The sequence below is a fragment of the Furipterus horrens genome, unplaced genomic scaffold (assembly GCF_987537825.1).
Source record: "Furipterus horrens unplaced genomic scaffold, mFurHor1.1.pri manual_scaffold_5, whole genome shotgun sequence".
NCBI lineage: Eukaryota > Metazoa > Chordata > Mammalia > Chiroptera > Furipteridae > Furipterus > Furipterus horrens.
In genome coordinates, this window is record NW_028327175.1 from 142,191,135 (window position 1) to 142,207,026 (window position 15,892).

At 36.9% G+C, this 15,892-nt stretch overlaps 1 protein-coding gene across 3 annotated transcripts in view; it reads right to left on the reverse strand.

Annotated features, from left to right (window-relative positions):
* The window catches only part of LIPK (lipase family member K), a 36,520-nt gene that overhangs the window by 7,776 nt on the left and 12,852 nt on the right, over positions 1 to 15,892 (reverse strand). The window contains exons 2-7 of one of the 3 annotated variants that reach the window (XM_090278008.1): positions 14,890 to 15,001; positions 12,247 to 12,361; positions 9,908 to 10,106; positions 8,597 to 8,706; positions 7,294 to 7,430; positions 506 to 652 (exon numbers count right to left, since the gene is read on the reverse strand). In XM_090278008.1, the coding sequence (XP_090134134.1) occupies positions 506 to 652; positions 7,294 to 7,430; positions 8,597 to 8,706; positions 9,908 to 10,106; positions 12,247 to 12,361; positions 14,890 to 14,994 (813 nt within the window). In that variant the 5' untranslated portion in view covers positions 14,995 to 15,001. Of the gene's footprint in view, positions 1 to 505; positions 653 to 7,293; positions 7,431 to 8,596; positions 8,707 to 9,907; positions 10,107 to 12,246; positions 12,362 to 14,889; positions 15,006 to 15,892 lie in introns of all 3 variants that reach the window. The other 2 variants (XM_090278007.1, XM_090278009.1) reach the window with 2 other exon arrangements.

Below are 15,892 nucleotides of genomic sequence, written 5' to 3' on the forward strand. Positions count from 1 at the left end.
CTTCTTAAGTTGGAAAGTGCTCAACAAGAACCTAAAATTTATTCCTCTCAGTATCCCTTGAGCGGTGAATGTGGAGCTGTCATTGAATTAAAGAAGTGGCTCACAAAATGGCTATTTCCACACCACCTATGAAAGTAGAAAATTGATTTTTAAAATAGAGTTGGCTGAGCTCACTGCCTGAAATTCTACTTCAGTAGGTCTAAGATAGGGTTCAAGCAGAACAAGATAAATTTCAAAACCATAGTGATAATCAAAGTGAGGGACTTTTCAATGTGGAACTCTGGCCAATAGTAAGAGTAGATAAGAATTTTTAACAAAAAAACCTTCTCAAATACTCTTACTAAAGCAGGTGGACTCTCAACTTTGGAAACCGTGAAAATGCTAATTATATTTCTGGAGATGAAAAGCAGACCCTGAACATGGTTTCTGTGCAATTTCGAATAAAATCTCCTAACCGTTGTGCAATAAAACAATCGCTTTCCCAGATACCACTACTTACACGTACCATGTTTAAGTTTTTTGGATCAAATCCACAAAAAGAAAATAGGAAGTTGCTGCATATACGATGAAATAGCTTCCGGTTGCACACCTTGGTGGCAATGAATTGTTCAAGAACTGTATGAGGAGAGAACATCTTGTCACCAAATAATACCTGCAAGTTCAATTTAAGACACCATCAAATTTCATGAGGTGCATATCAAGAGTAGAAAATTAGTAGTAATTCAGACAAGGACTGGACAGAAGATGACATCTGTTTTAACAGAACTCAGTGAAACTGGGAGTTCTGTTAAAATTTTGCCTTTGTAGTTCTGCCAACTCACCTCCTTTCCCCACTAATTTTATTAATGACCCCGAAGAAACTAGTCCCCATAGAACAGAGTCATGGCTTTGGATCAGGGATACCTTGGTTTGATTTTGGACTCTCTCTTTTATACCTTAGGAAAGTATTTAATTTCTATTATCCTGAATTTTTTCAACCATAAAATGGAAAATTAATATGCACCAGGTAGAACTGTTATTAAGATAATAGGTCATGTTTAAAAGGTATCAAGCACGTTTTCTAAACCTAGTAAACACTACAAAAACAATATTATTATTATTATATTTAGTGACTAATACAGACTTAATAAGTCATTCCTTCTAGAATCTTTTAATAAATTCTTTCTAGAGGCAAAAGCTTAACCCAAAGAAATCAACCTCTACTAGTGGAATTCCTAGCAATGGTGTAAATAAGTGGAACTTATCTTTAGGAATCCTTGAAATTAAAACATAAATTAATATCTAATCCCCTGTGCATATAAGCTCAATTTTGCCATTGATATACAATAAGTAGTTTTATCGTCGTCGTCGGCAGCCGTCCGTCTCGAGAGACGATGGTGTAGCTTCTTAAGAGTCTATCTGCACCGCCGAGAATGGCTGCGCAGTCCGACTCGGGAGTGACACGGTATCTGTCTCCTCCCGTGTTGAATCGACATCTTGCGATGACGCTGGAGTGTCCTCTCCAGTGAAGCTGAAGCTACAGAACCTGGGCAGGGTGATATGGAGGGTCTGCTGTTGCCCATGCAGCAGACCCCGCCTCTCTTCGCAGCTGAAGGGTCCAAGGGAAAGACGGAGTCAATACAGCTTGGCTTCAGGTGCGCCGCAGGAGTTGCCGGTGTTGACTACAACGTCAAACCGCCTTAGGGACTCCGGCTCCGGATTTTCTGTCGGGGTTTACTCCCTTAGCCTTTCCCCTGAAGAGGTATGCCGCAAGGCAGCGGAGGTTTTTTGGAGTCAGAGTTTTCCTTCTCTGATGTGCCCTGACTGTAGTTTTATAATCTTAAGATAATAAACTGGATATAAAGGAGAAAAAATACTTTTTATTCTTAGAACTTTTGGAAACAACCATTTACACTAAAAAACTGTCATTTTTCTTTCCTGTAATTCTCTATCAATTGACAAACACAACTAAAGAACAAATATAACTGGCATTTATTTTTAGTGTACTCATGCACTGAAATAACTTACACTATCTTTGGTAAACGAGCTCTAGTAAATTCCTACTGTTACAATTTATTAAATGCTGAGTTTGAAAATGGTTATCTTATACAGTCAAAGGTAATATTTAATACAATATTTTATATTCCATGGAATACTAATGAGTAATTGCCATGACTTAATATAACCCTTTGTGCCAGAGAGAGGGAGGGATGGAGGGAGGGAGGAAGGAAACGAGAGAGGGAGCGGCTGCTATATGTTAAACTAGTTCAAAGCACTGCATTACCTAATTTATTCTGGCCTTTTATTCACTTTGTCACAGTCACTGGGACCCTTGGACAACATATCAGATAATTTATTTAACCACTTAAGAAATTAACTTTTCCTATGTAACTGTCTACATGATAATTTAATAGTACTTATCTTTTAAAAGAATGTTGACATCTATGTTCTCAAGTGTGATAACCCAAATAGATGGCCACATAAGTAAGTAAATTAAAAGGCAGGATTTGGTTTTACTCAGTGAACATTTTCATTTTTCATTTAACAATATCTTTGTCATCCACACTTGGCAGAAAATTCATGTGAAAGAAAACAGCCAGTATTGAGAGTAATTGACTGTTAAAATATGATGTGAAAGAAGAGGTTTTATCTACCATAAGAGGTTCTTGTTCTTTCTTGTGCTGGTTGACTTTCTTAATTACAGGGTGAATTAGCATGATAGTCTCTGACTTGGCTCCATCGCTGTATCCATGCATGAGTGACTCAGCAAAACTACCATATATTTAACCAAGGATAAATAATTGCTTCTTTACCCTAACCTAAAAGGGAGGATAATAATGCAGACTAACCAGCCATGTAGCATCCACTTGCAGAGTGGTAAACATGCCAACTTGTCCATGTAATTCCAAGTTGGGGCATCTTTGTCTCATAACGGTATGAAGATGTGCTTCTTCTGTTAGCTTTTTTGGTAACTTTGTGAGAATTACAAAAGCACCCCCACTTTCTTCTGGGCACAAGACTCCATGGCAGGGCACATGGCTTGCCAAGCAGAACATGGACTGGATTTAGCCATCAACAGGCTGCTGAGCTGGGTGTCTGTGTGTATGGCTGCATAAGGATTCAGGACTGACTTCAGGTTGGCACTGAAAATGACAACATATGAAAAAGAGCACCGACCACGGGTGGCCTGGTCAGATCTGGGTTCAAATTCTGGCTCTGCTAGCCATTATCTGGGTGATTTAGGATAGGATGTATAACCTCTCTGAGACTCAAGTTCTTTTAAGAAATAGAGACAATATCAATGATCCTTGTTATCATAGATAATATATAAAAAACAAAGGGTCAAAGCAAGATGTAGCTCAGAAAAAAGAAAGATAAGAAGAGCAAGGCATAAATGCCCAGGGGCAGAACAAGTTCTTGTAAGTTCCTAGTTAGACTGTTTATTTGAGCTTTTTCTTGTGGGTTTTGTTGTTGTTTGTTTTTATTTTTGATAGGCCTATAATGTAATAAATTTCCCTCTTAGGATTGCTTTCCCAGTGTCCCACAGATTTTGGATTGTTGTGTCCTTATTTTCATTTGTTTCAGGTATGTTTTAATTTCTTCCTTGATCTTGTTGGCCCATTCATTGTTTAATAACATATTTAGCTTCCATATCTTTGCATTTTTTTAGTGTCTTTCTTGTGATTCATTTCTAGTTTTATAACATTGTGGTCAGAGAAGATGCTTGATATGATTTCAATTTTCTTAAATTTATTGAGACTTGTTTTGTGTTTTAACATGTGGTCTATCCTAGAAAATATTCCATATGTACTTGAAAAATATGTATATTCTGCTGGTTTAGGGTGAAATGCTCAGAAGATATCAATTATATCCATTTGATCTAGTGTGTTGTTTAAGGTTGCTGTCTCCTTGCTGAATTTCTGTCTGGAAAGATCTATCCATTGAAGTCAATGGGGTGTTAAAATCCCCGATTATGGCTGTATTTCTGTCAATCTCTCTCTTTATGTCCATCAAGATTTGCCTTACATATTTAGTGTTCCTATGTTGGGTGAGTAAATGTTTACTAGGATTATATTCTCTTGATAGATTGTTCCTTTTATCATTATGTAGTGTCCTTCTTTGTCTCTTATGACAGCCTTGGTTTTAAAGTCTATTTTGTTGGATATAAGTACTGCTACCCCAACTTTTTTCCCCTTTCCATTTGTGTGAAATATATTTTTTCCATTCCTTTACTTTTAGTTTCTGTATCTTTCAATCTGAGATGTGTCTCTCTTGGAGGCAGCACAAAAATGATTACTGTTTTATTATCCATTCAGTTACCCCATGTCTTTTGGTTGGAGCATTTAAGCCATTTACATTTAAGTTGATTATTGATAGATACGTATTTAGAGTCATTTTATTGTTAGACTATTTTCCTGTGTTTTTGTTTTCTTCTTCCCCTCCCCCCCTCCTCCTTCTTCTTCATTCTCTCCTTTTTCTTCTCCTCCTCCTCCTCCAAGCAAGCCCTTTAACATCCATTGCAATATTGGTTTGGTGTTAACAAATGCCTTTAGATTTTTCTTGTCTGTGAAGCTCCATAATTCTACTACTTCAAAATTAAATGTTAGCCTTGCTGCGTAAAATAACCTTGGTTGTAGATCAGTTTATAGTTGTTTTATTGTTTTTGTTTTTTTATTGGATAGACATGTATTGGGACCTTCAAGCTCGCCATCTTGCTTACATCAGAACTTCAAATTCTATCTACTTTATAAATGTAAAAACTTAGGCTTAGAATGGTTAAGTAGCTTGCCCAAGGTCACAAGGGTCAGAAAGCAGAGGCAGAATGTGCACTTTCTTCTATCTGACTCAAGTACTTTAGCTGGTGTCTAATGTGAATTGAATTGAATTGAATTGAAGGAGTAATAGAAAAGAACTGTTAGTATCAATAAAAATAATTCTATAATCAGAGATAGTAAAAGGGTTTTCTCAGCTCAGCTCTCCTATGAAAGAGGAAGCCATTATCCAGTTATGCCTGAGAACATTTGGCTAATAGGAGAAAAGAAGAGAAAAAAGCCCCTCCCTCTCAAAATTTATATTATGCCTATTTTATTATTAATCTTGTTTTTTTGCTCTTTTTGGACAACTCTGGCTCAGACTCTCATCTATCAGTTGAAGGGTAGCGATAATCCCATAACCACTCTATATTTTGTCCCTCGTGATGTCCTTTACTCCCATCCACTTCCATTTGGTTACCAGGAGAATCTTCATTAAAAAGAGCATTATGCATGCCATTTCCCATGTGCAAATACTTTCCACGGTCACTCATTACGTATAGAACAAATCCCTAGCTTAATAACTTGGCATTCAAGTCCTTTCAGAAGCTCCTTCAACATTTCCAGTATTATTTCTCATACACTCTCTACAAATGTAAACCTCCAATAAAGTCAGTTACATGTGGTTTCCCATGGCTTGAATTTTGCTACTTCAATGGTGCTCATGTTACCCTTTTGGTTTGGTAAAACTTCCTACACCACCCTGTTTATTGAAATTGGGCCTCTAAGCTCAAATTCAAATGCCACTTCATCCAAGAAGTTCTTTAATTCCAACAACTAGAAACACATTCACTTTTCTTTGTGTTTGCCTTTTTTTTTTTGTTTTGTTTTGTTTTTGTTTTTTTTTTGCTCTAGCATTATAATGCTAGAATTTCTATTAGAAATTAAATTAGTGGGTCACATGTGGTAGCTCCTCCATTGGAGTTAAAGCTCTTTCAAGGCAATCTTTCTAAAAGTACAAATTTGATCAAGCCAGTTCTCCATTTAAAACGTTAAGCGCCATGTCAGTCACTGGTGACTGACACTATACTAAATAGAAAGGAAGACAAAACAGGCTGGGTGCTTAACGTGTTAACATTCTTCATTTGCTTCCCGTTACCAAAAGAACAAAATCTAAACTTCTTAACATGACATAACTACTTTCCATTAACTGTCCCCCACTCTCCCCCTAGTCAAGTCTCCCATGACTCTCACAAGCATATAAATTTTCAGTCATATCAATAGGCTGAAATGTATTTTTATAGACATAGCTGTGTCCTAATGTTATGCTTTTGAAATAGTAGCTCCTAGATATCTTTTCACAGAATTGAATTGAATTGTACTACACCACAGAAGCGTCAAAACATGTGAGAAGTTGAAGCAAAGCTGTGAAAGTTGAGAAAAATAGAAACAGCACATCAGATCAAAATGACTCTTACCTGTGTGGGAATGCTGAAATAAGTTAGCAAGCAATCCAGTGAGACCAGGCTAGGCTGAATCTTTATGGTATAGAGGCCCAAGTACTATGAGGGAAATGTGAACATTTTCCATGTTGTTTGGTAGCTTTCCTGCTACCGTGTTTTTGAGTTATACAGTTACGGAATTGACTCAACATAGGCTAATTTGCTTATCTCTTACCAGCCAAAATCCCTGGCTTCTATAAAAATTGTTTCAGTATTATATGCTGAAGATATGATTATCTTCTGTCTGCCATGGGAAAAGCCCGTATTAATAGGCAACAGAAAAACACACTGACCCACATAGAACAATTCTGCTTGATGAGCTCAGTTAATTGTCAGCTAGCAGAAAAATCTGGAGTCAAAGGTATTGTCTAGGTTTTGAGGAGTTAACAGACTGGGAGTCTGTGAAGTGTGGGCAACTGGGCAATGTTGAACTTATAGAGATGGGGGAAAGTATGTTATATGAAATTCATGACAGCAATAACAATAGTTGACCTTTGTTAATGGCTTAAAATGTATAAGACCTAGTTCTAAGGGATATACATGTACTATGAACTCACTTAATCCTCACAGCAGCCCTATGAGTAGAGACTATTACTATCCCCACTTTACCAATAAAGAAAATGGTTCATAGAACAGTTAAGGTCTTGACCAAATTTACCCAGCTAGCCAGGCTTCAAACCCATACCATCTGGCTTTGTGGTGTGATCTCAACTACTACTACATGCTGCTCCTCAGAAACTAGGGGCCACTGGAGAGAAATTTAACCTACTAGATTAAACAAATCGATTAATCCATTTGACATTAGCTGTATCTGTAATTTAGGAATGACATACATGAGAGAGAGAAGACATTGGTGAAGACAATAGGGTGGTATAGCATCAGAGTGAGCCCCCTGAACCCTGTTGGTAAAATCACACATCATCAGTAAACCTACATGGATACCCCCAGCACCTATTATAATCTCAGGTTTGTCAAATGTCATTTGATTTTCTTCTATTGAAATCAGTGGGGACAGAGTCAGTTTTAGTTACTACAGATTTAAACTTGAGGAAGTCACATACCTTGACTGCTTTTCTGGAAAGATTTGTTAATTTTCTCATAGGACTTTGGGTGTATTTCACTGTAGCGACCGGGGCCAATGCAAAAAATATTTTAATCCTTTCAGCCAGCTCTGGGTTTGTAGAGAATGCTATGAAAGCTGAAAGGGAAGAAGACACTAGTTTATAGATATAAAACAATTCCTAAATCATTTGAAATTATAGCAAAAGTAGTTAAATGAAAAACAACACAAATAAAAATAACTCAAGAGTAAGTACCACTTGTAGGGAAGGATTTTCTAAATTTCTTAAGAATGGAATTGGCTAATTCAGAAAAAAATGCTTCCTGTCCCCAGAGAGTACAAGAGTTACAGAAAGGGTTCAAATAGCCCTTGTGGGGCACATGTAGGTAAGCTCCTAGCTCAACCATAGTTTTTGGTATCAGACAAAACTGGGCTATAATTTTGGCTTTTCGTTCACTGGCTGTGTGAAGACTTGGGCAAGTTACCTATATGAATATCAGTTTTCAAAATCTATAAATGTGGGAAAAAAATCCTTATAGAATGATTCTTTTGAAGGTTAAAATATGCATATGTAAAGCTTAAGGTATTATTTGACAGTATGACCATTAGAAAGGATTTCTAAATTCAGCCATTTGTAAAATATGGATGATAATGGCCTCACACATTTGTGGTTTCCAATGAAAGAATGTAAGATGCATGGTATAGTAAAGCCATATAAAAACCCACTTTATACTAGAAACCTGATAAGATTATAATAAAGAAGAGACTGGTGGAAATGCTGTTGGCATTGTTGAGGTCTGTAGTTGAATGAGGAGCAGTGAAGGAAGTGAAATGCCTCATGGTATTGTCAACCCAGCCCCATTTACATCCAGCCTACCCCAGCTCATCCTGGGAAGTGAAAGGCACACTGATCATGGCATATGGCCAGTGGGATTTGTAATTCCCTGCTTTCTTTTCAATGTCTTCACTAAACTGTGAGCTCTTTAAAGGAGAGATGTCTACCACATTTACCTCTGCTTCCCCAGCATCTAACCCAGTGTCTGAAAAATGTTTCTTTTGTACAAAAATGAATAGTTTTATCTCCTTATGGCTGATTTATCAATCTCCAGATTTAGTCTTGTGGGGGAAAAAACCCCTGTTGTGGTCCTCATTTTAGTAAAACTTCAGAAATCAATCAGAGAAAATGGTTTTCCTACTCAAGTTCCAAAGCTAGCGATGGCACAGAGAGAAGAAATCATGACCCCTTTCATGAATATGGAAGAAGATCCACTGACACTCTCAGATCACACCTGCCCCAAACACACCGATGGTGGTGCCTTGGGAGTGACCCACATAGTAGAGTCGCTCCTGTCCAGTTTTCTCTACAATGAAATTGATTGTGGCTGGAAGGTCATATTTAGCCATCTCATCCAAGCTGTCAAAGAAAAAAAATAACAAAGTTGGAAAAAAATCTCATTATTAGGCCTACAATAGTCAAACACATTCACTGCAGACATAAATACTTAGCTTTTGTTAAATCTAAGACTAAAGTCAACATATGATATTATGGGTCTCTGCGACTTTTGAGGATGGAAATCACCTTGATTGCACATTGTTAAGAAACTGGAATTAGAAAAATTTGAGCGTCAAAGACCTACAAAGACTTTTCCTGAAAGGCTAGTCATATTTTACTTAATTCTATAGCAGATTTACCAAAATTCCTTTAAAAAGAACAATGACCTGAGATGCAATATATTTTGAAAAACAATAAAGCAAACAGATTTGCAGACCTCAGTCCAGAAAGACTGAATCAGGGAAGACACCTAGGAATCTGAATATTTATCAGTCACTTCGGATGCTTCTTTTCATGTGTGTATTTGTATATGTAGTTGGGAAAACAATCATCTAGGGAATCATCATGATATTTGCAATAGTTCAATGACACAGTTGTACTGGGGCGTGCAATTAGGAAATGCCAAATGGCTTCCAGGAATAAAGCAGAAATAAGGCCAAGGAACAAAGGGCTTTCATGACCTTCAGGATATGGTTCTAAGCTCCTCTGACCCTATGACCAAGCAGGCCTGGCTTCTAGAGCCAACCATGCCCCAGGAAAGGTCAGTGGGAACACTCTGCTTTTTAATCATTCTACAGTCAAGCTTTCTCCTTATTTCTCCCAAACACGATGCCTGGGGCAGTTTTCAGTATTGCCCCTATGGAGGGCAGTTTTTTCACCACTCGGTGAGTCAGCATTTGAGCATCATCTACATACAGGATTAGGCTCACCCTTGGTTTATCATGAATGTCTGGTGCTCAGGATTTTCAACTAGAACCTTGGTTCTGGTCCCATTTCACTTTTCCTCTTTCATAAGAGTACCATGTCGACTTCCTTTGGGATCCACATGGACAAAGGGATAGTCTTGGAATTAACCTTTTTCTAAGGCTGACCTTTGCATATTGATTTTTTTTGCAAAGATAATTTGCATTTCAGAGCCTGTGAAGATAGCCTGGGTAAAGGAGAAAATGTTTGTTTGTTTCTTGTGGATTTCATTGAATGTATTTGGACAGAAAGAAAAAAAATTGAAGTGTTCATTCATATGTATGAGTAAAGTACACATTTTATACATTTATCTCCTTACCTGAAGGCCCAGAATTCTGGTGATTTGGGTGAAAATTTCAAGTGTTTTCTGGACCAGGTATTTCCCCGGCTGTTTCCCATCCACACATCATAACCAGTATCTGCCAGAAGGAAAGCCAAGCTGTTGTTGGGCAAGTTGCAAATCCAGTTAGTGGCAGATGCAACTAAGCCATGTTGCAAATAAACAACAGGCCTTGGAGCTGAAAAACATAGGTAGCAAGAGTTTCATGTCAATTTCCTCAGTGTCTACAAGAAAATTCTCTTTCCTGACTTACTGTACTATAGAAGGGATGTTAAGAGATGAAATTTGGAACCAAGCAAACCTAGGTTTAAGTCCTTTCTGAACTACTTAATTGGGCAAGTTAGTTATCTTCTCTATGTCTTTTTTTTTTTTTTTCTTTTTGTAAAATTTGGATTACACATAATGTATTGTGTTGTTCTGTAGGTGCTGTAGTCAGAGTGTCCTGGTTCTTAATCTATTCTACTATGTATTAACTATTTTGTGGTTAACTCGGCTCACTTATGTGCATAATGGGTAATAGTAACACATTATCTCATAGTATACTCATAAGAATTGTTAGAATTAAAATACATAAAAGACTCTCCAGCACAATAATTTGCTCTATTATTATTCATATTATTAACATTTTATTTCTCAAGAAGTAAGTGATAATAAAACTAACTTTTTCTCAAAAAAATAACAAAAATCATAAATATATCACTTGTTGAATACCAGGCACTATGCTGGATATTACACACACTGCTTAGTTTAACTTGTACTTTCAGAAAGCAAAATTCAAAGACTTAAGTGAAATGTTATGTAAGATAAAATTGTTAACTTAATATAAAAATCCTACTCATAATGTAGAATTGGAACAATTTGATTGAGAAAGAGAAAAAATCCCTGGCTGGTGTGGCTCAGTGGATTGAGCACTGGCCTGCAAACCAAAGGGTCACCAGTTCAATTCCCAGTCAGGGTACATGCCTGGGTTGTGGGCTGGGTCCCCCGTTGGGGGCGTGCAAGAGGCAACCCACATTGCTGTTTCTTTCCCTCTCTTTCCCCTCACTTCCCCTCTCTAAAAATAAATATAATCTTTAAAAAATTAAGGAAAGAGAAAAAATGAAAGTGGAGAAATGGTGTTGAAAACTCTGAAAAGAGAAAGGCGTGACAAGGATTTTTAAAAAGTAGATGGTTTGGAATGTTCTGTTGGTATCTCAGGACTGTCCCTCAGGTCACTTTTGGTGCTACATCAGCTTCCTGAGATTGGGTAGGCTAGACTGGACTCTCACAGAGCCTTCAGCCATCTGAAGACAAGGAACTATGTCCATTTATCCACGTTTTCAGAAAACGGAAGAGGCATTATTAATTCTACAAACGGCCGTCACAGTCCATTGTCCCTCTCTGATCTGAGCCCTCGGGCAGCTTCTCATTGCAGAGACAGCGTTCCATCTCATGCATTTTGGCAGCTACCTGGCAGAGATCATGAGATGAAAATTTGTGGAAACAAAGTTCTCATGAGTATTTATAAAGAAAATAGAGTTATTCGGGGGAATGGATGGTTCTATTAAGTCATCACCATTTCATCTCTCCCTCTTTTTAAAAGTTTTGATTATCTCTTTAAATAATTAACCCTTCTGATGTTATAGAGTTTGTTATACAACACTCCAAAGAATAAAGGGAGCTAAAAATCGGAAAAGAAACTAAAGAGTTCTTGCCAAACAAATCCCTATTTTCTCTACAAATATCAACCTATATTGCAGGGAACTAGAAATGGCTCTTCAATTCAGTTTAAGTATAGAACTAATAGGGTCAGGTTTACTTTAAAAATGAAATCCCATTGACTTGAGTGGAGGACTAATTACAACTGATATATCAGTTAGAAAGTTATTGCAGTAGTTAAAGCAAGATGATAATGATGTGTAAGCACAGATTTGAGCAATCTTGAAGCTGAAAGAATTTTGCAAATAAGAAATTTAGAAGGCCAGTTTTGGGGATTAACTATATATATAGGAGGTAAGAGAGAAGAAATTATCAAAATGATTCCTAGGTTTCTAATTTTAAACTGGAAAGTGGTATCTCTAGAGTAAGACCAAGTTTTCTTTTTGTATGTTTTTTAGGAAGGAGGACACAGTGAAAAAGAAATTATTAAATAAATAATGTATACAAAAATGCCTTTAAAATTCCAGAGGGTTATACAGATGAAAGGGAATAGCAGAGGTGGAGTGTCTCAGTGGAAGACATTACACTCTGTTTCAGAACAAAAGTGGCCTTGTTGCTATCAGCACATCTAGGAATCTCTACTTTAGGCATTATGACTTTATTAACAAAACAAATCCTACCTGTTTGTGGACATCCTCTTCCATGAGGAATTCTGTAAATTCCAAGGACATAACCATCTTCTGTCAGAACATCATACTTTTCATATGGATAACCCCAGTAAGAAATAATCTGACTCTGAAAAGAGAAAATAAAAAAATATATATGTTCCTAATGTAATCTCTTGATTTCTATACTTGCATTGCAATATAGCACTTTAAGTCACAGCCTATTCTTCCTCTATGTATTGAGACAGAATTAAGCAGGAAAATCAGGATAGCTTGATGATGGCTTTAAAGGGGGATGGGTGCAGGCAAAGGCATGGGTGAGGCAAGGTTGAGTGACTGTACATTTTGGTTTGCTTGGCCTAGTATTATTAATGCACCCTAGTTCATTCTCCAAATGTTTTCACAAGAAATTATATGGTTATCTAATAAGGGAAATCACGGATGACTGTGCAGTACCCTATGGCTAATAACAAGTGAGCTGTCCCCAACCTTCTACCATAAAGAAGATGAAAGGAAGTTGTTGCCAGAATCAGAACAAGAAAGCCAAGTGGAGAGGACCACATTGAAAGGAACTGTAACCTTTAGCAGAGGGAGACAGCCTGTCTTAGGTGACCTCATGGAGGGGGCCAAGAAAATAACTGACCTGATTTCATTCTACTCCCTCTTTCTCATCTCCTGCTCAAGATTCCCATTGGATAAACTGAACTGAAAACCAAAACTCAAGGGAGCTTGTTGACCTAGTTCTTACAGGTCAGCCTCTTGGACAGAGGAAACAGTATAAAAGAATGCAGAGTGGATCTAGAGGAGTAAACTAAAGATATCCCAACCACAAATATACAAGAAGGAGGGGAACTACTGTTTATAGCATAAGGATGGTTTATATCTCCTGTTCTATTCATCTTAAAAGTGTCCTTTAAGATAGAGTTATACCCATTTTGCAGCTGAGAAAACTGAATTTATGAAAGATTATTCATCTGTCTGAGATTGTAAAACTAGGAAAAGATATAGATAAAATTAAAGCCATAAGATTATGCATTTGCCCATGCCAGGCACACAAAAGCTGTGTATACATTGTGGGGCTATATGAAGCAGTGGTTATGAGCTCAGAATCTAGAGACTAACAGTATTACACTGAATTCCAACTCTTCCTTTTACTAGCTATGGAACTTCTAGGAAATTACTTAACTTTCTTCTGCCTCATTTGCCTCAACTGTAAAATAAAAATAATAATGGTAACTCTTCACAGATGTGTTGTGAGGATTATACATAAAGAGTCTAGAATAGTGTCTGGCACAATGTAAGTGATCCATAATGTTTATTATTATTATTTTTTCTCTAACCTGAGGATACGCTTATTGATTTTAGAGAGAGGGAAGAGACAGGAGACAGAGCGAGAGAGGGAAAGAAACACTAATGCAAGAGAAATTGATCATTGACTCTAGCAATGCCTTGAAAGGACCAAACATGAAACCTAGGTATGTGCCCTGACTGGGAATTGAACCCATGGCCTTTTGGTCTATGATACAACGTTCCAAACACAAGAGCCACACTAGCCAGGGCTAATATTTATTATTCTTATTATCATTATAGAATAATTTAGAGCCAAATAATTAAGAGCCAAAAAGCATTCAGAACAGAAAGAATAAAATTTGTGTGAATATGGGAGGAAAAGGAAAATTTGAATTGAGGATATATATTTATAGGCTGTGAGTTCAGCAGTGTGGTAGAAGGTTAGGAGTGCCTGCTGGGTGTGTTGGAGAGAAACAAGACACTAATATTAAGGCTTTGACAGTTCCATTTTTTAAGTTCTAATATAAACAGGTGTGGGCAAGCACATCAATGGTGTACAATGTATGCAGGGCTATGGAGACTCCCATTAGAACAAAGCCTATAGTGGACATTACTCCTTTCTTTCTTTCTTTCTCTCTTTCTTTCTTTCTTCCTCTCTTTCTGTCTTTCTTTCTTTCTCTCTTTCTTTCTTTCCTTCTCTCTCTCTTTCTCTCTCTTCCTTCTTTCCTTCCTTCTTTCTCTTCCTCCCTTCCTCCTTTTCTTTCTCTCTTTCTTTTTCTTTCCTCCCTTCCTCCTTCCCTTCCTCCCTCCCTCCCTTCCTTCCTTCTTTCCTTTCTTTCTTTCTTCTTTCTCTCTCTTTCTTTCTCTTTCCCTCTCTTCTTTCCTTCCTTTCTTCCTCCCTCCCTTCCTTTCTTTCCCAGCACTATTCCACTCTATCTATTTCTTTTGATTCCACTTCTGGTATGAATTCCTGTGTGTTAAGATACTTTTGGTTAAGAGCACCCAAAACCAATTCTGGCTTACTAAATTAAAAGTGTACAGTGATATAGCTCACAAATCAAGGAAATTGCTCTACAAAAAACCTCAGGAGGAACTCAAGGATACTCTATAATATGAACTCAGGAACATTTTCTTCGGTAAGCTCCCATGAAATGGTAGCTCAACTACCAGGAGAGGGAATATTAACTGCCTGAACTTGAATCAGGTCTTTCAACCCTTAGATTAGTTAGGCATACCAAGGAACACAGGAGGAGGCACAGATTCAGTCAATTTAGAATTGCTGAAACTAGACAAGCACATCGATTATATCTAAAATATGATAACTTAATAAATCCTTATCTTAATTTTTTTCCTTAATGGATGACTTACAATATTCATTTGAGCTTCAGGATTTGTGATGCTTCCTTTCTTGTGATAACCATATAGAGGTCCAAGAAGAAGCATCCAGCATGCTGCTGCTAAAAGCTGCCACATTTAGGGTCTGCCTAAGAAAGGAGATATTAATATTTTTGTCATCAAAGAGAATTCTAAAAGTAAAATTTGGTGTAATATTCTATAATAATACTGTGGGAGGGTAGAAACACACTTCTAGTTGTGCTTTCACAAGTAATATATGTAATTATTCAAGACTCATCCCATGAAAAATCTAAATGGTAACCTTTTAATAAAGAAAGAAAGACGGAGGGAAAGAAGAAAGTAGAGTGTGTCAATTAGGTGTCCAATAGATAATTGAACAATTTTCAGAAAAATAAATATAATGGCCAATATGTTAATCAAAGTAGATTTAATATATCTATCAGATAAATTAATATTTTTCTTCATATGGTGGGAATGAGCATTGGCAGAACCTTTAAGGAAAGAAATTTATTAGCATGTCTTGTAAATTTAAAAATATTCATACTCTTCACTCAATTATTCTACTTTCAGGAGTCTATCCAAAAGAAAAATAATGTATGTAAGTAACATGTATAAAATTATTTCTTATATCTTAGAATAGTGAAATTTACCAAAATAAGAGATTGGTAAAATAAATTATGGGTGAGAAAGAATGAAATTATTTAGACAACAAGTATTATGCTTACATGTGATATGTGAAATTCTTATTATATAATAGTAAGGAAAAACAATGTAAATTGCATGCATATATCTATATATCTCCTCACTCGAGAACATGTTTCCATTGATTTTTAGAGAGAGAAAGGGAGAGGGAGGCTGGTGGGGCACAGAGAGAAAAATCAGTTAGTTGTCTCCCATACATGCTCCAGCCTGGGGTGTGGCTTGACCAGGAATTGAACCAGTGACCTTTCATTTCAACCAAATGAGCCAAGCTGCCAGAGCATGTGCGTATATTCTGAACTCATGATAAAACAAA